This window comes from Castor canadensis, chromosome 5, assembly GCF_047511655.1.
Source record: "Castor canadensis chromosome 5, mCasCan1.hap1v2, whole genome shotgun sequence".
Taxonomy (NCBI): domain Eukaryota; kingdom Metazoa; phylum Chordata; class Mammalia; order Rodentia; family Castoridae; genus Castor; species Castor canadensis.
Window position 1 is genome coordinate 76,309,023 of NC_133390.1, and position 22,884 is coordinate 76,331,906.

The 22,884-nt window shown below is 48.7% G+C and overlaps 1 protein-coding gene across 4 annotated transcripts; it reads left to right on the forward strand.

Moving 5' to 3' along the window:
• Positions 1 to 2,630: 2,630 nt before the first annotated feature.
• Cpn2 (carboxypeptidase N subunit 2) lies at positions 2,631 to 13,482 on the forward strand. 4 transcript variants are annotated; one of them, XM_074073498.1, is made up of 3 exons: positions 2,632 to 2,880; positions 3,515 to 3,793; positions 9,983 to 13,482. In XM_074073498.1, exon 3 carries the CDS (start codon positions 9,986 to 9,988, stop codon positions 11,627 to 11,629), a length of 1,644 nt encoding a protein of 547 aa, XP_073929599.1. In that variant the 5' UTR covers positions 2,632 to 2,880; positions 3,515 to 3,793; positions 9,983 to 9,985; the 3' UTR covers positions 11,630 to 13,482. The 4 variants fall into 4 exon arrangements, with proteins under 4 accessions (XP_020042335.1, XP_073929599.1, XP_073929598.1 ...); XM_074073497.1 differs by having other exon boundaries at positions 3,518 to 3,793; XM_020186746.2 differs by lacking the exon at positions 3,515 to 3,793 and having other exon boundaries at positions 2,631 to 2,880; positions 9,986 to 13,482.
• Positions 13,483 to 22,884: the final 9,402 nt, after the last annotated feature.

Below are 22,884 nucleotides of genomic sequence, written 5' to 3' on the forward strand. Positions count from 1 at the left end.
TCTTCAGAGGACCTGCCTAGGAACACCCTAGTGGAGGATGGTAGATCATTTCTATGAAAATTCTGAGTTCACCTGGTCTTTTCTCTCACCAGAGAGGTGGGATGACAACACGGGGCCTGCTTGTCTTTGGCAGGCCTTTCAGCCTCTCTCAACCATGTTGTCTGGCCAGGTAATTGTCAGAAATGCTGGATGAAGTATCCTCTCCAATACAGTGATATACTTGCTCAATTCTTGGGGTTGGAATGAGCTGTGTGGGACCCAAAAAGTTGAAGTAGGGTGCAGAATTTAGTTCACTTAGCCCACGTTCACTGCTTTCTGGACCACTTTTTGCCAGTCACCAGTCACCTTCATATGGAGTGGGAGAGGGAGTCAATATTGGAGGAAATTTAATAAAAGCCCATTAGGACCACCATTTTGCCAGACTCCAGTGGCTCATGCCTATAATCCTAGCTAATTGGGAGGCTGAAATTGGGAGGATCATGGTTTGAGGCCAGCTTGGGAAAACAGTTTGTGAGACACTCATCTCTAAAATAACCAGTGCAAAATGGACTGGAGGTATGGCTGGTGGTAGAGTGTCTTTGCTTTGCAAGTGTGAGGCCCTGAGTTCAAACCCAAGTCCCACCAAAACAAAAACTTCCCACTGTTCTAAGAAGTCCTCACATTATAAGGATGTCCTTCAAAACTCTTGACACATGTTCTACTTTCAACCCTCAGGACACCTAGTGAAATGAGTTACCACCATTATCCCATATCGATAGGACAGACGACTGCTTGTTCTACACATTACTCAACTGGTGGTGGGTCTACTTCTCCCCTCAACTCTGTACAAGACCTCATGGCCTGTCTTGGGCCTTCACCATGAGATCAAAGAAAATGGGAGTCACCTTCCTGGTGCCCCTTATAGCCTTAGTCAGTGGAATCTCACTTGGTACCTTATGGATCAAACACATTGTAAATACAGGGAAAGATGACACTTGCCAACCCATGAAGTTAAAAAAATAGCTCCTGTCATGGGAATTTTTGGGCTGTGTGTATCTGTTCTTCCTCTCTAGAATGCAAAGGTACAACCAAGTTCTTAGAACTTTTCTTGGGCAGTCACACAATTCCCATAACTCCTCAAGATGTCAGAATTGACTCCCAACCTCAGGAAATATATAACAGACAGGTAGAGCTAACTCCGTAACTAGAATCGGTAAACAGATGTTGGATGTATTCTAGCCTTTAGTGATAATCACTGCCTTTAGTGGTCAGTCAGAACCAAAGATGGTTGTTGGGGAGGTGGTGGTGATCCTGGGAAAGAAGCCCCCATGGTTGTGGTTCAGAGTGGGTGGATGGCAGGCTGCTTCCCGGTGAAAATCCTCCCAGTCCCAGGATCCTCCTCCTCAGGAGAGATTGTTCTCACCATCCAATGCCTTCAGGTTGCCTTGAAAGCAGATCATGTTTGCCTTGCTTAGAAGTCACCGCAAATACTTCCAGGTGCTTGGCAGTGCATTTAGAGATTTCTAAGTCCCTGGGGTGTTACAGAGTGTGAGCCCTGGTGGGCAGGGTTGGGGGTCTGCATTTTGCTGGATGCTGCTTGTAACAAATTTGGTGTACAGAATCAACAATAAATGGTAGATACAGGACAAGTGTGCTCTCTGTGGGCGCTTGGTGAGGGGACTCTCATCTGTGCTAAATGCTTTTGCCAGGCATATCAAAGTTGGCCTGGATGGCTCCTCACAGAAAGCGGGCTCTACTCTGAGAAAAGAACTTTGCAAAGTGAGTGGGGACCAAAAAGCAAATAGCAAATGATATCTGTGGGCTACTATGGTTGAAAGGAACCTTAAGAATAAGTTCAACCTATTTACAGATGGGTTTAGTTCAAGACAGGAAATGAATTCCCCAGAGTTACCTAGTGGTTGAGAGAGCATGTCACTCAGGCCTCCTGACTACTCTCCTCCTCCTCCTCCTCCTCCTCCCAATCCTTCCACCCCATCCTCCTCCTTCTTTTTTGGACAAAGTCTCACTATGTATCCCAGGCTGCCTTGCAACTTGTGATCCTCCTCCCTCAGCCTCCTGAGTGCTGAGATTGCAGATTGCACTAGCATGCTTGGCTGGAGTTTCTTCCATGTCACTAAGAAGGCACTGAAGTTCACTCAGCCTTTGCCCAGCTATCCCCCTGCCTCCGCTCTCTCCCTTTCTCTCTCTCTCATCTCCTTTCACACACTCACATGCTCACACACACTCACACATCACACACCCACTACACACTCTTCACTCCATTCTACAGCCCCTGGTTGGATACCTCCCAGTGCTCCTTCTTTCATCCTTGGATGGCGCTGAGTGAGCAAGTGTTCTGCTTTACATTGAGTCAAATATCACTTCCTGTAACTTCCCCTCTTTGTAACTCAGAAAAGGTTTAGAAAGTTAGTTCATCAAGCAAACTAATCGACAAACAGAACAGACTCACAGCCCTCTTAGAATTTCTCTCTGTGATGGCAGTGGGAGTTGAGCAGATGTCTGTGGTTGGCTGCAGCTGAGGTAGGGCTCCCAGCTCTGGACTCCATTCACAAGGAGTATTCACTAGGAGTCCTCTCCTAGGTGCAGACTGGGGGAAATTTCTAGGACTGGTGCTAAAAGTGTCAAGTCTGGGACCATAATTTTGGCCCTATCAGGCATCTGTCCATGGGAGCAGTTCAGAATCATTTTGTAATACTCAGAGGCCTTGCCCGGGTGACCCTGGTGACGTTCCTGGAACACTCAGTCCACGTGAGGGGAGGAACCACTGCCCAGAACTTTGACCAGTGCTAGGACTGGTCTCAGCTGACCACAGACAAAGACACCCCTCTGCTCCCGCGGAAAGGCCAGGGTTGCGTGTTCCTACCTGCTCAGTCCCTCACGGTAGGCCTTCTGGAGTCACTCCTAGTTTTTTGGGGAGGTGAGGGGCACTTGGTCTGGGGTCCTGGCTGGAAGACGAGAGGGGCTAACTTCTGTTCAGAGTTTCCTTAGGTCCAACAGGCCGCAGAATCTGAGTCCCCCTTCCCTGGGAGGAGAAACCCCTGAGGGCTCAGCTACACTGAGGCTGGCAAGAGGCAGGAGGAAGGTTGGGCAGGGAGAGTCTGAGGTGAGGATGACCCAGCCCCTGCCCTCAGGTAGGCAGGGTGACCCTATATCCAGAACCACCCTAGTCTATACCTGTCATCTGGCATGAGGACCAGCTTCCCTTTCATTTCCAGCAGTGTACAGGTTTAGATGGAAAAGTTTATGGTCATCCTAGGACTAAACCTGCAGTAGCTGTCTGTTATCTGACATTTACTATTTGCCAGGCACTGTGCTCAGGGCTTAATTCATACTATCTAACTAAGCACTAATTTTAACCCTAAGGTCAAAGGTTCTAATTATGGGTGGGGAAATTGAGGCTTAGAGAGATGGAGTGACCTGCTCAAGCCCACACAGCTAGTCAATAGCAGGGTCTGGATTTGAACCCAGGTCTGTCTGCACTGGCAGAGCTAAAGTGCTTCCCTACCTCTCTAAGCAGGATGAAGAGTAAGGCCTGAGATTTGGGGCCACAGGGAGCCACAAAAACCTACCACTCAATTCAGCATTTAGGGCCTGGTACCATCGCTGTGCCAGCCCCTAGTCAGCAGAACTGGGAACAGAGACACTGCGACTGGGCCCTGGCCCAGGTCTCAAGTCAGTGCAACCAACTTGAATACAGAGCAGAATACAGTGTTCAGCAGAGGGCAAGAGTGACCTGCAGAGCCAAAGAAGGGAGCAACCAAGAAAGTGCTCTGGGACTGTGCTAGTCTGGGAGGTGAGTAGAATGGGAACAGGTAGCAACAGGGAAAAGTGGACACAGGCATTCTACAGTGTCAGTGAAGGCCTGGAGGTGGAGCTGGGGACAGAGAGGGAGCGTGCCCAGTCCACAGGCTCTTATTTCAAAATGTTAGCTGTCTTCTCCTTCAGAAAACCAGCACAGCAAACAGTCAAGCTCCCTTGAGCCTTTGCAATGACACAGGCGAGACGTTAAGAACCCATCAGTCATTGTCACGTACTTGGAGTGGCATTATGTGTGTGTCTCAAGCAGCCTGACCCACTGAGAGCCAAATGTCACTCCTTCCAGAGGGTCCAGGGACCTTCACTTCCTGTTTTACACGGTTGTTTCCATTTCTGTAATACAACAGGTTCCTCCTTATTACAAAGGTCATACATACATGGTTACCATTTAAAAATGTAAAGCACACATTCTTAAGCAAAAGAAAAATGAAATTCACCCACAATTCTACTTCTCAGAGATAGCCACTCCAAATAATTTGTGTATAATCTTCTGCTATCTTCTCTATGCACAAATATCTTAAAAATGGAAATGTGCTACTAAACAGACTTTATTTAAGATACTGCAGGCATTTTGTCCATAAATATATATTTATAATTTTAAAGACAGCAGGAATTTCTGTTCCATCTGTGCAGCATAATTCACCTAATCAATCCCTCATGTTGGACATTTTGGTTCTTCCTTCCTTTCTTTTTTTTTTTCTTTCTTCTTTTTCTTCTTCTTCCTGTACTGGGGTTTGAACTCAGGGTCTGGGCAGGCACTCTACCACTTGAGCCACACCTCCAGCCCTTTTTGCTCTGGTTACTTTGGAGCTAGGGTCTTGCATTTTGCCCAGGCACACATGGACCACAATCCTCCTATTTTATGCTTCCAGTCATTGCTGAGATAACAGGCCTGTGCCCAGCCTTTTTTCTTTTTTTTTTTCCATTGATATGGGTTCTCCCTTTTTTTTTTCTTTTAAACTGAGCTGGCTTCAAACCATGATTCTCCCAATTTCAGCCTTCTTCAGTAGCTAGGATTACTGATATGAGCCACTGGCCCCTGGCTGTTTCTATTTTTTGATAGTCCAATGACTGCAACCTCACTGAACTGCCACAGTAGTGCTAACTGTAGCTGCAGTTTGGTAGTGTGACTGTTATTGTGCTTGTGGTTTTAGATTCACAGATGTGGAAGCAGAGCCTCAGAGGTCAGTCCTCTCCCTGAGATGCTAGTGGGCAGCAGGGTGGGGTGGGGCTGGCAGATGGGAAACAGCTGGAGCCCAGCACTGGTCTGCTGACTACAGCCCCACGGCTTAATTTGTTGGGTTGAGAGGAAAGGAGACCAGGTCTGGGGAGTGGCAGGTCTTCACCCAGGAACCAGATGAGGCTGCCAGGGGCTTCAGATGAACTTCCAAAGCCCATCTTCTTGCTTCCTGATGAGCCATAGCCCAACAGGCAGAAGCCAGGCCTAGAGGCGAGGCAGATACCAACAGAGGCAGCACTAGACAGCCATGCTCTGGGGTTTGGAACCAGATTCTGGGCTTCCAGCACCCCTCTGGAAGGAATGAGGTTTGGCTCTGTGGTTGATGACAGACTAACTTGAGGCTCATACAGGAATGTACCACTCCAAGAACGATTTGAGAAGAGGAAGGAGACCATTTGCACCCAGTCAACCAAAAATAAAATAAAATAAACAATAAGAAATTTCAATGTAGAAAAGACCAGGCTTCTTTGGCTTTCTGAAAGTATGGAACATTTCTGCAGGCATATGTTGGTCTTCTTCCCAGATGAAAACCAGTAACTGCTGGGCTGCTGCCCACTGTGGCCCTCTGGTGTGGGTGTCTACCATCCCTAGGCGTGGGAGCTCCACAGAGACCTGCTCTCTAGACAGTGACCTGGGAGGAGGCCCTACTAGTCCAGGCCCTTAGAGTCTGTTCCTCTCCAAAGCAAAGGCAAAATCTCACTTTTCTTTGGCTGAGGAGGAAGGGGTGAGGAACAGTGTCATGGAGAGACACTGGTGGTTGGATGACCTCATGGGTTTTTCCAGAGCTAACCTCTGTCTACTTAAGAACAGAACTAGGACCTGCTGAGCTCAGGAGAATCAAGGTCACTAGCGGGCTGAGCGTTCACGGCATGCCAAACTCGGGGCTTGGAATTTTGTATGTATTCTCTCTTTTAATCCTCACGACGACCCTACATGGAAAATACTATTATGCTCATGATTTGTTTTTGTTGTGTTTTGCTTTGTTTGGCCATGCTGGGGATTGAACCCAGGACCTTGTACATGTTAGGAAAGCATTCTACCACTGAGCTACACCAACCCACACCCCTGCCTTTGGTTTTTAGAAACAAGTTCTCACTATTTAGTCCAGACTGGCCTCACACTTGCCATCTTCCTGCCTCAGCTTCCTGAGTGCTGGGATTACAAACTTGTACCACCATGTCCAGCCCTTAATTCCTGATTTCTTATTTTTTGCTTTTATAGACTTCAGAGTGCACACTCTTAGCTACTTCAGAGTGATGTGAGAATGAGTCTTGGGCTGGGAGTGGATCACTTGGAAATGGTCAGTGTTTAGCATCTTTACTTGCCCTGCCTCCCATCCCTGTCCATGTAGACTGGGGCAAGAGAGTGCTGGCCCTGAATTTTGGAAGGCCCTGTTCTGACCCTCTTCTCTCCATGACACCTCCAAGACGTAAGAGGATGGGAAGACCAAGGGTACATTCCATCTGCAGGCTGGGCTTCCATCTTAAGCCATGCTTCAGCTTTCTAGGATCAGGACCTGTATGGGTGGCCTCAGGGCCATCTTTCCTAGGTTGACCTTGCCACAGAAGGACACAGGATTAGCCTGTGGGATGCTGGGAGAGCGGGAAGCTGGAGGTGGGATCTCTACTCAGAACAGGAAACTCAGGTTGGAAGAGGAGACCGACAGTAGGTAGGATTCCCTAGTCTAAATTCACCCTAGGGTCTGCAAATGTGAGAAACTAGCCTGCCCACCCCCACCCTTTCTACCTCTTGGGTACAGAAGTCTTGTAGTATCATAGCAAACATCCTGCTTAGTGCTCAGACAGGACTGATCCTGGACCCTGAGTTGTGTGTATGATATTCCCCTATCCTGAGCACTTCTAGGTTTCTCTGAGGATCGAGATTCATGTGCTGGAGCTTTGGGAGCTGGCGGGTGGGAATAGCCCCTGCTCAGCCCCCACAGCTGAGAGACACCCCTCCCCCACCATCGCTATTATCTGAGCAGATCTGCCTACATTTGACTTTCTGTGCCACCAGCGGCATAGTTTTGCTTTGGGTTTGGGTTCTAGAGACTACCTTCCTCAAACACATTTTTTTCAAGACAGGGTCTTGCTATGCAGCCCGTGGTGGCCTTGAACTTGTGATCCTCCTGCCTCAGCCTCTTAAGTGCTGAATTTTAGGTGTGTGCCTCCATTGCTGACTTCTAAAGCACATTATTTCCGAATGACAGTGGACTAAAGAGGCCAGGTTAAAGGAAAAGAGGCTGCAGTGGGCTGGCTCAGCAGGGTGGTGTTCTCCTCTGGAGGTTTTGGCTTTCTCTTCATGGGGCACCTCCTGGCATGAGCCACTGGGAGCACAAGGAGGGCTGGTTTCTACACTCCGAGTCTTCCTACAGACATCCTGGGATTGCTTTGCTTTCCTGTGTAGAGGCTGCCAGACAGTCTCCAGGACCTGCTCATCCCAGTATCGTGTGGCCCTTCATTCTGGTGGAATTTTTTTTCTGGAAACTGACTTTGAGAACAAACAATCAAAGCAGCTAGCCAGGAAGAGTGACTGGCAGGTAGATACCATTTTGGTGTGTTAACAATAAGAACTGCGAGCCTCTAACTCTCCAGAGGGTTTGAAGACACGACACGTTCTGGGCTTCGTTGGTGGTCACGGGATCCTTGTTTCAAGGGAGGGCAGCTGCTCCCAAGCTTTCCATCCCCATCTGGAAAGTTCCACTCAACAAACCTGACTGAGCCCACAGGATGTCAGTTCTCTGGATGCAGGGAGTACACCTAGCTTCTCACAAAAAAGACAGCCCCCAAAGCTTGTGATTTCAGAGACCATGCTTGTCTTAGAAAGAGAACCATGGCTCCAGGTCTTCCTTCCTTAGCCAGGCAAGGCTTCTTTCAGAGCCCAGGGGGAGCTGGGAAGGAGCCTCAGGGACAGCCCAGGAAGGAAAGGCAGGCTTGGATGGAACAATGGTCACCTCATTCTGCCCCATTCTGCCACAGCCACAGCCTGCTGCCTTTTATGTTTCTACACAGAAGTCTCACAAGAACAGTCTCCTACTGTTAACTCTGTGACTGCTGGCCAGGGGACACCCACTTGCGTGAGGTTCAGTCTTCTTCCTCACTGACTCAAGCAGTGAAGACATTTTTCCTTCTTGGAAAGAGTGAGTGTAAAAGACAGTTTCTGAACCCAGGAAGCAATTACAATTGTGAAAGTCCTTTCTTATAGCGCTGGGGCTTCCATAGAGAGGCAGCCTGAGGAAGGAATGCATTTGCTTGGGGAGACATTGTCTCTGTTGGTTAGGCAGAAAATTCCGGGGTTGGGGTGTTTGAATGGGAGGAGGGTCAGGGGCTTTTGTAAGCGCTGTATTTTATGGGAGACCTTTGCAAATGGAGACTTTCTTTTTTAATAGTGTAATTCATTGCACAAAGGGTTTTCACCACGGTATTTCACACATGCATATATTGCAAATGGAGACTTTCCAAGCTGAAATCTTGAGCTTGCTGGAGGAGGCAGGCAGCAGAGGGCAGCAGAGAGATAGCCAGTAAATTGTGCTGGTGCCAGGATACCCCTTGGATGGATGCAGACTCAATTTTAGACTCTTGCTGAAGAGAGGTATACTGAGAAAATTTAGGATTATGCTACAAGAGGCTTTACTTTCCTTCTTTTTTTTTTGTTTTTGGTAAAGCCAAATGTGTTCTATCTAGAGGATAATTTGTTCTTCCTACTTTTTTGTTCAAATAGCAGTTTCTGTAATGATGGTGGCTTTGACAATAGTTAACATAGTTTTGTATTTCCTCACTCTAGGTCATACCCTGATGTAAACACTTTGTCTATATTCACTCTTTCATCCTCACAATTACCCTATTATCCCTATCTTAGAAAGTTGAAGTTCAAGGTCATGGCTAGAAGTAATGGATCTGGGATTCCAATTCAAGGCTTTCAAACCTCTATAAGCATGTAAACAAGTGCCTGTGTCACATCCTCTAGGGTGCCAAGGACTACTGAGCCTAAGAAGGCCACTGAGGAAGAAAAACGCATTTGTAAGTTGCATCACACATTTGTGATCTGTTAGTAGATCCTGGCAGTTTTTTTAAAATAATGAATATTAATAGTTCATAATTAATGAATATTTAGCAAACTAAAAGCTGGATTCCCCTTGATCTACTGGCATATGGGATCCCCATGTCTGGAACCCTCTTCTCCACACAATACTGGGCAGTTCCCTGGGCTCTGTTGCATTGGGGGAGGGAGGGAGCAGGCCCAGTGGAAAGAGCATTTGTCACAGTGCTGAGGAGCCTGGTCCCTGCATTGCATCCTCAGTGGATGACACTGAGAGTAGGTAGTAGGCTCTCCCTATAACTTGGTCCTGCGTTATACTGAGATCTAGAAACTCAGGAAGAGTTGTGGCTTAGAAATTTCCATCTCAGGGGTAATCTGCCCATATTTTATGTATCATCTTGAAAATTTCCACACCACCTGTGCCTCCTTTTACTCCCCGTTCTCCTGACTTTTTGTCTCTTTTCCTTTCTTTCTCTAATCTGGAAAGAACATATAAATGTCCAAAAGACATGGGTCTTGGTGCACTAATTTTCAGGGTGTCTGTGGACAGGCCACGTGACACCTTCACTTTCACGACGAGAGAACCTGGTTCCTGCTCTTTTGCAAGGCTGTGATATGAAAACATTGTTAGGAATACAAGCAGGGGCAGGGGTTTATGTCAGTGGTAGAAAACTTGCCCGGCATGCCCTGGTTTCCATTCCCAGCATTCCTAAAAAACAACAAAACAAACAAAAAGCCCCAGCTATTGTCCAAACTGTGGCCTCTCTGATAAGGCTAATCTAGCTGACGGCCTGATCCTGCCATCGGGATTGCTATCAGTGCCCTGGGTGCTGTGCCATGCTGCCTTTGGTAAAGGTGTCCTTTCTGTTCTCTCCTCCTGGGATCTAGAAGATGCTCCCTGGAGCCTTGTTGTGCTGGGTCTCCCTCCTGTTCCTGGCCAGGCCTGCCCAGTCCTGCCCTGTGGGCTGTGATTGCTTCAGCCACGAGGTGTTCTGCTCGGATGAGCAGCTGGCTACCATCCCTCCGGACATCCCTCCGCACGCCACAGACATAGTCTTTGTGGAGACCTCGCTGACCACAGTAGGAACCAGGGCCTTCGGTAACAGCCCTAACCTGACCAAGGTGGTCTTCCTCAACAACCAGCTCCATCACTTTGGGCCGGATGCCTTTGGGGGGCTGCCCAGGTTGGAGGATCTGGAGGTCACAGGCAGCACCTTCTCCAACCTCAGTGCCAACATCTTCTCCAGCCTGACCTCACTGGCTAAGTTCACCCTTGACTTCAACAGGCTGGAGGCTGTGCCGGAGGACCTCTTCCATCACATGGATGCCCTGGAGTCCCTCCAGCTGCAAGGGAACTGGCTCCAGACCTTGCCCGGGAGGCTCTTCCAGCCTCTGAGCTGTCTGAAGATGCTCAACCTGGCACAGAACCGTCTGGCCCAGCTTCCTGAGGGGCTGCTCCACCCCCTCACCAGCCTGCACACCCTGAAACTGAGCAGCAACATGCTCTCCAGCCTCCCCAAGGGTGTGTTTAACAACCTGGGCAGCCTGCAGGAGCTGTTCTTGGACAGCAATGCCATCTCAGAGCTGTCCCCAGAGGTGTTTTCGAAGCTCTTCCACCTGGAGAAGCTGTGGCTGCAGCACAACGCCATCAGTCACCTGCCACTCTCTGTCTTCTCCTCCCTGGGCAACCTGACTTTTCTGAACCTGCAGGGGAATGCACTGCAGATGCTGCCCACTGGTCTCTTCACACACACCCCAGGCCTGGTTGGCTTGTCCTTGTCCCACAACCAGTTGGAGACAATTGCTGAGGGCACTTTCGCCAACCTGTCCAGTCTCGTCTCCCTCACGCTCTCCCACAATGCCATCACCCACCTCCCCGCTGGTGTCTTCCGGGATCTTGAGCAGTTGGTCAAGCTCTACCTAGGAAGCAACAACCTGACGGCCTTGCATCCAGCTCTCTTCCAAAACCTGTCGAAGCTTGAGCTGCTCAGCCTGTCCAGGAACCAGCTAACCACACTCCCAGGGGGCATCTTTGACACCAACTACAACCTCTTCAACCTGGCCCTGTATGACAACCCCTGGCAGTGTGACTGCCACCTGGCCTATCTCTCCAACTGGCTGCGCCAGTTCAGCGATCATCTCTTCAACATCCACACTTACTGTGCGGGCCCAGCCTACCTCAAGGGCCAGATGGTGCCTGCTTTGAAGGAGGAACAGCTGGTGTGCCCTGTCACCCGGGACCGCTTGGGCTTCCAGGCCCTGGGTCTGGATGACAGGGAACCGGGAGGCAGCTGGGATCTGACAGTGGAGGAGAGGGCAGCCCACAGCCGGTGCACCTACAGCAACCCTGAGGGCACTGTGGTGCTCGCTTGTGACAAAGCCCAGTGTCGCTGGCTGCACATCCAGCTGTCTCCCAGGCAGGGCTTGGACTCCCTGGTCATGACATACAATGCCAGTCAAGAGTGGGACTTGAAGTCAAGTTGTGGCTCTGTGAGGGTCACTGTGTCTATTGAGGCTGGGGTCATCAGGCCCTAGGTGCAGGACAGATAGAGCCAGGAGCCTGGGTCTCTGGGCCTATCCATGCAAAGGGTGGGGCAGAGGGGAGCTGAGTCTCTGAAGGTGTGACTTTTCTGAAGCAAGGGGAATGATCACTTCTCCAAGGTGGGGAGGTAGAGTCAGGTCTGCTACCCATGCCCCCCAGAGTCTCCTCCTCCTCTTCTTCCCTTATCACACCCTCTTGGAGTCTGAGATATACTAAGGCCATCCTTACCCTTTCAAGTCACCCTTGAGGGCTGCAGTGTGCTCTGGAGAATAAACACCCCAGCTCCAGTGTTTCCCTGTTATTTAATCCCAACCCTCTCTCTCCCTGCCCTGAGTTTCAGGCCTGTAACTAGTCCAGTTACGCAAAGTGGAGGCCACCCTCTTGACAGCCAGTTCAAAAGCCAAATGTCTGCTTTAATTTCTTTCCCAGAAATTTTGTTCTTAATGGATAGAGACAAAAGGAAATGATAGGATCAGAAGGGACCAGGAACATAGTAGGGGCAGGGCCTGGCTTCTTGTGGGGAAATCCTGTCCTGTGCCCACCTCTCATGCTGTGTACAGGAGAAATCAAGGTGAAATGGTGCCATGGGAGGGCATGACGTGAACCACAGAGGGCAGTGTGACTTTGCCTGTTCAGTTCACAAGATGGTCACTCCAAGGAGAAAGAAAAGTGCTGAGGGGAGGGTAGAGGAGAGGCTGGGGTAGGTCACTTTGGCTTTCTGTGGCATCTGAATCTGTGGGCCACTCATTCACTGGAATTTCTCCCCTCGTTTCAAAGACACCATTGCAACTTCCTCAACCCCTACCATTCTTCTGTGTTCCTCAGCCGCCTACACAATGGTCTCTTCCGGGTTCCTGTTGTCCCGCCTCATCACTTATGTCTGGAGTCAGAGGTCCCTCTGTGCTGATCACCCCACATCTCCATCAGCTCATGTGGCTCTCAGCCTGCTTAGCAGCCCCACGTCTTACCAACAGCCACAAGCGTGTCTAAACCAAGCTCCGTCCCCAACTCCTCCTGGATTCCCATCTGCAGACTGGCAGGCCCTGAAGCTGCCAGGTCCTGCAATCTCTCCTCCCCCATCCTCACGGCCAGTGAGTTACAATGAACACTCTGGCTTTTACCTTCCATTCTTCCACTCTCCTTCCCCATCCCCAGACCCCATCTCCCGGGATTGAACCATTGCATAGCCTCTTACCTGGCCTCCTGGCTGTGGCATGGAAAGGCCAGGGTGGGGAGGGACAAATAAGTCAGATGTATAGTGCCCCTCCCCAGCTGTTCACAGTCTGGGGAGACATCAGACAAGAGTGTGTGGGAAGCAAATCCAGAGTATGAGGAGGTCTGCATGTGCAAGTGCTGGGGAGCTTAGAGGAGGCCAGGCTTCTCCCCAGAGCCTCTGGCACGGCTGCAGTTGACCTGGACCTCAAGGGGAGCAATAGGCTGTGCACACGGGTGATGCATGCATGCAGACTGGGAGCTAAGGGCTGGAGATATGCAAAGGAGGCCAGGGTCCTGGGACTGCAGAGCAGGCCACCGGATGTGGGAGAAAGCAACTGGGCTCCAAGACTGGGAGCGCAGCAGAGCCTGATTCTGCAGGGCTCTGGGTATGGGGTGAGGAGTCTGCATGTTTACTATTCAAAGCAGGGCCACGACCCTGCCTGTGCTTCAGACAGTTGGTCCAGCAAAGCTTGAGGAGAGCAGGAGGCAGGAAAACAACAGGGGCTGGTGTCTGGCTTGAGATGAGAGGAGACAAAACCAAAAGGTCCAACAATCTAACAGCACATACACAGATGACTGAGAGGCCTAACTGTGAATTACAGAAATGCAAATTAAAAGATCATAGGTGTCACTTTATATCTATTAGTCTCACAAAAATTAGAAAGCTGGATGTGGACCTGGATGTGGACCGAGCAGAACCTCCAGGACTGCTGGTGAATGGTGAATGCAGTCCTCTGAGAACAACCCACCATTTCTGAGTCAAAGAAGGAAGTTTGATGAAAGTGGAATTATGCCGAGAAGGAGGAGCCTGGTGACAGTCTCAGATTTCTCTCCTGGGTAGCTACCATGAGGCTGTGAACCAAGGGCAGAGGCAAGTTGAGGGAATGGAGGGGTAAGATACCACATTAGACAAGGAAGTGCAACTTCCCTCATCTCCTGTGGAGCATTTTATAGACAACCTTCTCAAGGCCCAAGTGGATTAAATTAGAAGGCAACGAAGGTAGTCAGCAGATTTGCCAAAGTGACAGATTCCCAGATTCACTCGGTTCCATTCCCCAAATCATCTTGGCTTACAAGTAATCTAGACCACATCTTCCAGGGATGGAGAATTTGGCCTCAGAAAGGCTGTGGAGGGGCTGGGGGTGTAGTTCAGTGGTAGAGCATTTGGCTAGCCTGCATGAGGCCCTGGGTGTGATCCTCAGCGCCCTCCCCCTCCCCCCACCACCGCTCCATGCACACACAAAGGAAACTGGGCTGTTAGGCTGCTGACTCCCATTAGCGTTGGGGAAGCAACACCACCTAGCACGCTGGAGGTGCTTCATGACTCTCCAAAAATGCCTGTGGAGGTACAGGCATGGCCCAAGTCACTGTGTGTCCACTGGCAGGGATAAAGAGGTAGGACAATCTAGCAGACATTTTCCCCAATTACACTTTTTCTTCAAAAACATGATTCTGGATTAAATTAAAATATAGTAGTAATTTCTCCTGTGCCAAATGGTGCTAGGGAAATAACACTGGCCAGCAGCTAGCTCAGATCAAGTTAGGTTTGATGGGCAGCTCTGAGAGTGCTGTGCACCCTAAGGGTCCTCGTGTCCTGTCTCCTAGTGGGGTGGTCAGTCTGGTCCAGCAGTTGAGTTTTGATGGATTCTGCACTAGAAACCAGTGTGCCTGCTCCCTACCCCCCAACACTTGGTATTTGGTAAATCAGGCCTCAGTTTCTTCATCTATATACAAGGAGGTCAGTTGAACCCTAGACTCATCTGGGAGGTTTTAAAAAATGGGAGCTAGCATATCTAAGTAGTAGAACATTTGCCTAGCACAAGATCCTGGCTTCAGTCCTCAGCACTGAAAAAGCAAAAACAAAACCCCCAAAACTAGCTGGGAATTGTAGCCAATGTCTGAAGTCCCAGCTAATGGGGAGGCTGAGGCAGGAGGATTGTTGAGTGGGGAGTCCGGACCAGTTTAGGCTATATGATGAGACACCTCAAAAAAACCAAACCAAACCAAACCAAACCCAGCCTGGGCCTCATTTGTGAGATTCTGATTAAGTTACCTTGGGAGGTAGTGGGAACCCAGATATCGATCTTTCTAACTTTTCCTCCTCACCCCTCCCAATGATTCTAGGGCACAGCCAGGGTTGAAAACACAGGCCCTGGTTTTGTCCAGATGCTGTCCAGGTCTAGGTATCCTACAGTGGTCATTTATAGCCCGACAGGCCAGTGGGATAAATGCAACCAGGTCAGACTCACCTGGTATAATGCTCTGTGTGAAGTCATGAATGAAACAAGGCAGAAGCACTATGTATAATACATCATGGGCATTCTTTTTCCTTCTTGTGATGTTTTCAATTTCATTGACCTTGGTGCCCTCAGCAGAGATTGCATTTTTGGAGAAACAACAGCTGTGTGCATGCTGCCCTATTTTCTTGCAGTACAGGGTGACTATGTCATTCTGAAGCACCTCCTTGCAGCATGCTGGAAACCTTCCAGGACACTTTCAGAGCTTCACAGTCAGTGACCTCCTGCCACTTGCCAGCCATGGAACTCTGGGCAGGCTACCAAGTTCTGAGTCTTAGTGTCCTCACTCTCGGGTCATCACCTAGAAGTCCCTCCCTCTCCCCGCCTCACTCTATGGTTTTATTGGTGGAGAAAAAGCTAGTGCATAAGTGTAAAGTATCCAGGACAGAGGCATAGGGTAAATTTCCACCAATGTGATCTTATATTAATGTTATCATTCAGTTCTATGCCACATGAAGTTTCAATCAATGATAGGCCACATATACAAGGCAGTCCCACAGATTATAGTGGAGCTATACATTTCCTATTGCCTAGTGACATTGTAGTTGTCATTATTCACCTGTTTGTGGTGGTGCTGGTGTAAACAAACCTACTGTGCTTGTAGATGTATAAAAGTATAGCACATACAATTATGGACAGTACATAATGTTTGATAATGATAATAAATGACTGTTATTGGCTTATATATTTGCTACACTACACTTTTTATATTGTTTCAGAGTGTATTCCTACTGGGGTTGTACCTGGGAGGCCACAGGCACAAATCACCACACCCAGTATGTAAACAGCACGCTGTTAGGCCCACAGCAACCAAACACCTTATGCTTACCACACCTCTTTGATGGGCCTAGGGATTAGAACTCAGGACCTCATGCTTGCTCAGCAAGCACCCTACCACTTGAGCCATGTCTAGTCCTTTTGCTGTTAGTTTATTTTTCATATAGGGTCTCAGTCCTCCTGTCTCTGCCTTCCTATTAGCAAGGATTATAGGTGTGTGCCACCACACCCAGCCTTACCACGTCTCTTGACTGCTTTGCAAGGCCACCTCGAGTGACTAGGTTTGCGTAAGTACAACTCTATGATGTTCCCACAGGTCACGGACAAAATCGCCCATCAACGCATTTATCAGAATGCATCCCTAGCTTTAAGTGACACAAGACTACTTTTCTAAAGAAACCTGGGTGTGGGATGGCCCAATTGCTTGGCAGAGGCATTTGTTTTACCTGCTCTTGTGGGCTGTTTTCAGTAGGGCATGAAAAGCGTTATGTACCTGTCAAGATTGTATTCTCTGGGAGGACCGGAAATGCAATTTACAAATCTCCAGGTATTAACAGTGGATATTGGAAAATTGGACAAGTCCGGCGATGAATTCCTTCGCTGCTTTCTGCTTCTTGCACGCGTGCATCTGCATTTCATGTCACAGACCGGCAGAGTTCCGATCCTGGTGTCAGAACGCCCCCTAGTGGTCCATTAGACGAACGGCTTTCCGCAGTAGCGGGATGCACAGGGCGGAGGCGGGCCGAGTCCCTACCCCGCCGGGCGCCACCTTGTAGGGTTGGGAAACGCCCGGCATTGCCTATGGTCCCAATGATGCCGCGCGTTCTGCACAATACTGAGTTGTCCCGCGCCTCCCACGATTTCCAAACATGCGGACAGCGATGTGGGGCAAATCTTGCCGGGGATGATCATAGCCTACAATCCACTGCTGGACACGCAAAGCTATCTGAGCTCAGTGTTCCAGCACCGCGCCGAGCAAGTTTGTTCTGGGAAGAGTGTGCTCTGTTCTCTTGGAATTGTATCAGGTTGCTCAGCATTTTGGAAAGTCTTTCCCCTTTGGCAGTGCTTAGCCTTTATTTCAAAATGTCGAATGCAAACACAAGTGAGTTCTCTTAAGTTCATCCCTTACTCATTGTGCCTCTGGAAGTGCTGTCTTATTATAAATGACCTTGTATTTCTAATTTCTGTGGCAGCCAGAACATTCTATTTTAAAAGTTTCTGTGAGGTCTGAGTATATTGTCTGTGGATTTTTATTTCAGGAGATTGAAGGGGGTTTTTACAAATGATTCTCAATGACCTGTTGGTTCTCCTTCCCACCTTGGTTAGAGAACACCAGTCACCTCCACTTTACCTGAGAGGTAAGATTCAAGGAAGGAAAAAGAAGGCTAGAGTATTAGTCAGGGTTCTCCAGAGCAGCAGAACAAACAGGGTATGTGTGTGTATCCTGTTGGCACATATATACCACACACGCACACGTTATACATCTTATCACACACACACACACACAAATTACAGTGATGGAGGCTAAGAAACCCCACAATCTTCCAACTGCAGGTTAGAGACCCAGGAAAGCTGGTGATGTAATTTAGTTCAAGTCCAACAGCTTGAGAATGAGGAGCTGATATTGTAAACTCTGGTGCAAAGGACGCAGATGGGATGGAATTATAGACAGTATATTATTATTATTTATTTTTGGTGGTACTGGGGCTTGAACTCAGAGCTTCACACTTGCTAGGCAGGTGTTCTACCACTTGAACCACCCAGCCACCCTGGATAGTAATGCTCAAGAACTGAAGTAGGATAAAGCGGGTGAATTTCTCCTTCCTCTGCCTTTGTTCTGTTCAGGTCCTCTGTGGGTTAGGTGATGCCTGACTACATTGGGGAGGCCAATCTATTTTACCAAGTTCTGTAGTTTAGATATCCCTCAAAGGCCCATGTATTAAAGATTTGGTTCTCAGCTTGGCGCTATTGGGAGGTGGTGAAACCTTTAAGAGGTGGGGCCTAGTGGGAGATCTTCTGATTATTGTGGGAATTCCCTTGAAGAGGATATTGGGACCCCAGACTTTCTCTTTCTTTCATTCTTGGCCAGAGGTGAACATGCTTTCTCTGTCATGTTCTCCTCCCCACAGGCTCAAAAACAGGAAGTCCAGCCAACCATGAATTGAAAGCTCCCAAACTGTAAGCCAAATAAAATCCTCTTTTTAGGTATATTATTTGAGATGGTTTGTTACAGGAAGAGAAAGCTGACTAACACTGAGTCTACCATTTCAAACGCTCATCTTATCCAAAACTCCCCTCACAGTTTAGAACTTGAAACAGTGTCTAATCTGGATACCCATGACCCAGTTGAATGGATACTTAAAATTAACTGATTTGTGGCACCAGTTCTGCCTCAAGTTTGCTCTTTGATTGAGTGAATGACTATTTCTCTGGGCCTCTGACTCTTCATCTAGTAACCAGGGGCTGAAAGCTTTGAGCCCTGATGTACTCTTCAGGTGGCTGGAAGGTCTCATCTCCCGCCCCAAACTTCAAAGATATGCTACATCTCTGGCAGGTACTTGGCCTGGGGGTAAAGGAACCTCCCCAAGAAGGATTCAGCCAGGATCTAAAAGCTCAGGCCTTGAGGGTAGGGCAGTTAAGCTCCTTGGTCACAACTCATGTACTGAGTGCCATCTTAGCTCTTGAGCCTGGCCTCTTAAGAACTTTGTCTACAACCTTCCTGCTTACTGCTCAAGCATGGTAATGGTTTGCTCACCCCCTTCTGATACAGCCCAGCTGTCTCTGGGTGACTCAATTGTCCAAAAAGCCTGAGCTCTGAGCAAGCAGACTCCCCTGCCCCCACCACAGCCCTTCTGCCATGGAAGCAGCCTTGAGTTCCCACAACCAAGCATCACATTCCCAGTGTAACCATCCCCTCTAGTAGCTTTTCACAAGCAGATGGTCACAGATGACTGTCAACCTCAGTTCCTCTAAGTCCTTGTCATAGAAGCCATGGCTGTGGGCCATCTTGAAGGTTGAGTCTTCTCGCAGGGCTGAAGCTCCCAGCCAGTAGCCCCATGGCAGGAAAGGAAGTCATTTTCCTTGAAGCTGTTGCCTGGCAGTTCTCATCCATCATTAACTCCAGCTTCATTCACAGGACCATGTAGCTGGCCCGCCTGTGTCCTCTTGTTCCCACCCTGCAGGATGGGATATTCCCATCCTTCTAGGCTGTCTTTGTCAAACTGGATGGCACAGAAATTCCAGAGCCTACCAGGCCAGATTTCATGGAAGGTACTGCATGGTAAATACTGTTACTGGAGGGGAAGCATTAACGCTCCTACAAGGCTGAAAAAAAGAACTGGTGTAGCATCTGCCTAAGGTCTTTGAAGCAGATGACTGTCCATCTGGAGGCCTGGTGGGCTCAGAGCTTCTAGAGCTCTCGTTTGTGAGGTGGTCTGACATCACCTTGGCAGCTGCAGAAATGCAATTTAGTCTTCAGAGTGACAGGATGAATCAGGAGATTTGGTTCAATGACTTTATGTGTTGGAAAAACTGTCATGACTAATACAGATATTTTTGTCCTGCCCAAGGGGCCAGGTGCCAGCTGGTCTTTGATGTACTTCGCTGGGAGAGATATCTTTGTCCTCCCCAAGAAAAGCTTTTCAGAGACTGTCCTCGTTGGAATTCTTTCATTAGTAGAGACCAGAAAGGTATACCACCCATTAGGACTCCGAACGACCTCATGGACCTGGCTGAACTAAGCATTTAGAACAACAGGGTCGAAGTTTTGAATTGGAAATGATGAATTTCCAGCTAACTTCTCTGGGAATCTACCTTCTAATGTCTTTTGTGGGATAATCAGGCACATACAAGGGACAATTTCAGGTCAGCTCTACAAGGCCACTCTCCTAAGAGTAGGGGCCCAACTGGCACAATTCTGTACTTCTGCCCACTCCCTCTCAACCGTGAAGATAATTATTTCTCATACCTTGATTTCAGCTCTGCCTCAGAGAATCATTGTTCTCATAGGACTTGGAAAACTCCCAAGTTTCAGCTTGCAGGCCAATTAAAGCATCCCTTTAAGGGAAGATGTATTTTCTTCTCCGCAGAACTTGAGTTTCTTTCTGGAGTTGCTGAGGTGGTACACCTGTCTCCAGGGCCTTTTGCATTTCTATCCAGGTTTCTTCTCTAGTCGTCTCAGAGGATTCCTGTGTGGGTGGATTTGCCAGCCTCTCACTGCCACCCTTTGCACAACTCTCACAGTGACTTAAGGGCACTGCTGTGCTTACCAATGGCCTCCCTGAGACTGTACCACCTTCAGGAGTATCAAGAATGTCATCATAACCTGCCAGTCTCCTAATCAAGCTAACACCCCCAATCCCCAACCTCTCTGCAGGCAACAACTACCCTCATCAAGGTCCTCTTTGCTTTCCAGTCACATGTCAATGACAGCATTACACCATCCTGATGTCCTATTAAGCAACTATGACCTCAAACTTTAGCCCTCCTATCACTTGTCATCGTGGCCAGAAGACCAGTCTTTGAGGTCTTCGTGGTCTTGGCATTGGAACAGAGCCCTGGAGCCACAGTGGAATGTGCCTCCCTTTGCCTGGACTCCTAGTCCCTTTCCAATAGGGAACCCACAGCTACCATATTCAGCTGAGCTCATCTAGCAATGAATTTGCATTCTCTACATGTCCTGGGGAGTCTTTGCAGCTAAGTGTTCCACCTGTCATGTAATCTTTTCAAAAATGAATTCCCACATGCAATTAGCCACCCCTGTTGTCAGCAGCACAGGGAATACTCGAGAGACAGCCCCACTGACCTGTCATTCTTCCCCTCCCCCTCCTGGGGCTTTCGTGTAGGTAACCATCAACACAGCTGCTGGAGAGTGTTCTTGCACCTGGACCCAGAGCTTGGCCATTTTGTGGTCTTCACCAGCTGTGTGCATCCGCCATGGTATACACAGGCCTGCCCCTCCGGGTGCCCTTCAGGTTGAGAAAGTTGCAAAGGAGGGGGGCAAGCCTCAGAGCAAAACTCCCCTCAAACTAGGAATCCCACGGAGTTCTCCCAAAGTCGATGTGGCACACACCTCCTCCTGCTCACAGGCGAGATCATGTGACATTTCAAGAAAGGAGGGGACCTCTGGGTTAAACTTGGAAGCTGAATAGGGGGATTTGTATTCAATCCCTGGACTGATTTTATTTTTGCTGTGAAATCTGTGTGTAAGCCACCACTTTCTGGTGTGGAACATTGTTTTGACATCTGTGAAACTGGCAAACTTGTGAAGTCTTCTGGAGCCTTAAAGACTGGATCTATGAAATTGGCGTAGCCTAATAAATGGCAAGCCAAAAGCCCAAGAGGCATTTGTGATAAGTATATTAGATCCATGGAATTCACCCAGAGGCATATCCCATATTCAACTTGAAATGTAAGAACTCACTCATACAAAATTTCACTATTCAACCTCTGCACTCTCCAAAACAGAGCTGTAAACCAGGAAAAGCAAAAGATGTCTCCCAGGCAGCAAAATAAGCTTCCAGAGCCTTAAATTCAAGCTATGCTTTTGCCCAAAGGAGCTTTCTTCCCCACAGAATCTGTTTACTTTTATGTTATACACAAGTCTATCAATCCAGATTGCAGATTAAAGGCAAACATGACAAACTGGGAGGAGTGTGGCGGTCCTGCTGGAGGAAGTCTAGCTAATAACACAGAAAGTGATGGACAAGTGACAAAATTCAACATGAACTTCAAAAGAAGAGCAGCCAGGACCACTGAGTGGAGACGTCTCATGGTGCCTGAAAGCAGCACACTATTCCAGCACAACATAAGAACAAAGGGAAACAGTGTTGATCCCAAGGAAAATGGTGACATTGTGTAGAATGCTGGCTTAGTTGGTGCTCACCTGGAAGCAGATCTTGGGACAAGGACTTGGATGCAGTTTAATTGGGAAGTGATCCCAGAAAGCAGGTCTATGAGATGGGGAAGTGGGAAATCCAGCAGAAGATGTACCATGGAGGCTGCTGGCTTCCTGAGAAGCATCTAGAATGTCTTCAGAGCTGCCTCCCTAATGGGGACAATGTAGAGATTTATCCCACACTACCCACCTGCAGTTCTTATTCCCCACACTCCCAGACTGACCACCTGGAGGCAGAGGACACACATGCGCAAAGGGAAACAGAAAGCTGGGTTTGCACAGAACCAACCAGCCCAGGGGTGGCTGGAAAGAGGGGGGTTGGTGGCAACAAGTACCGTGTTTAAAGCGGCCAAGAGTAGCAGCCAAGCTCTAGAGCATAGGTGCTAAGCACTGTGTCACCTGATGGAACGGTTCTCAGTCGTCAGAGGGCAAGCTCATCCAGACCGCTCTTCACAGAGGGCTTGGGTAACAAAGTGTCTGTGGCAGTGACACAGGCGTGGGCTATGGAGATGCATGCTGGGTGGTACCAATTGTAATGACCCGTGTAAACCTTCTTAAGAGGAGACACCTGAAGGCTTAGGGACTCCTGGGTTTAGCCCTCAGATATGAAAGTACAGCTTCTACTGGTTCCCCTCCCCCACTGAGTCAGGGCTATGTATCCAGCATAACTTTTTCATTTTTGCCTCTTTCTGCTGGTGTTGGGGTGAGACCCACTCACTTATTCCACAAATGTTCCCTGGTGTTTTAGGTCACGCTCTGAGGGGGCAGACTTGAGATGCATGTCAAAATACAGGTGATTTATTAAAAGAAGGTGATCCCAGGAGAAACTGGGAAGGAAGTGAGAAGTGCTGGACCTAGCTGTAGGTGGAAGGGATAGGTGGTGAGCTGGGTGGCCCCGGCTGAAGGAAAGCTCTGGAGTGCAAATTATTTCTCAGAGTTTGCTTCAGCTCAGGAAAGGCAGTTGGCCCTGAACAGATGGCCACTGGCTAAAAAAATGCCCCTCCTGCCACAGTAGCTTATGGACAGCGCCCCAAAGTTATGGGTGCCTAGTGTAGTGAAAGTA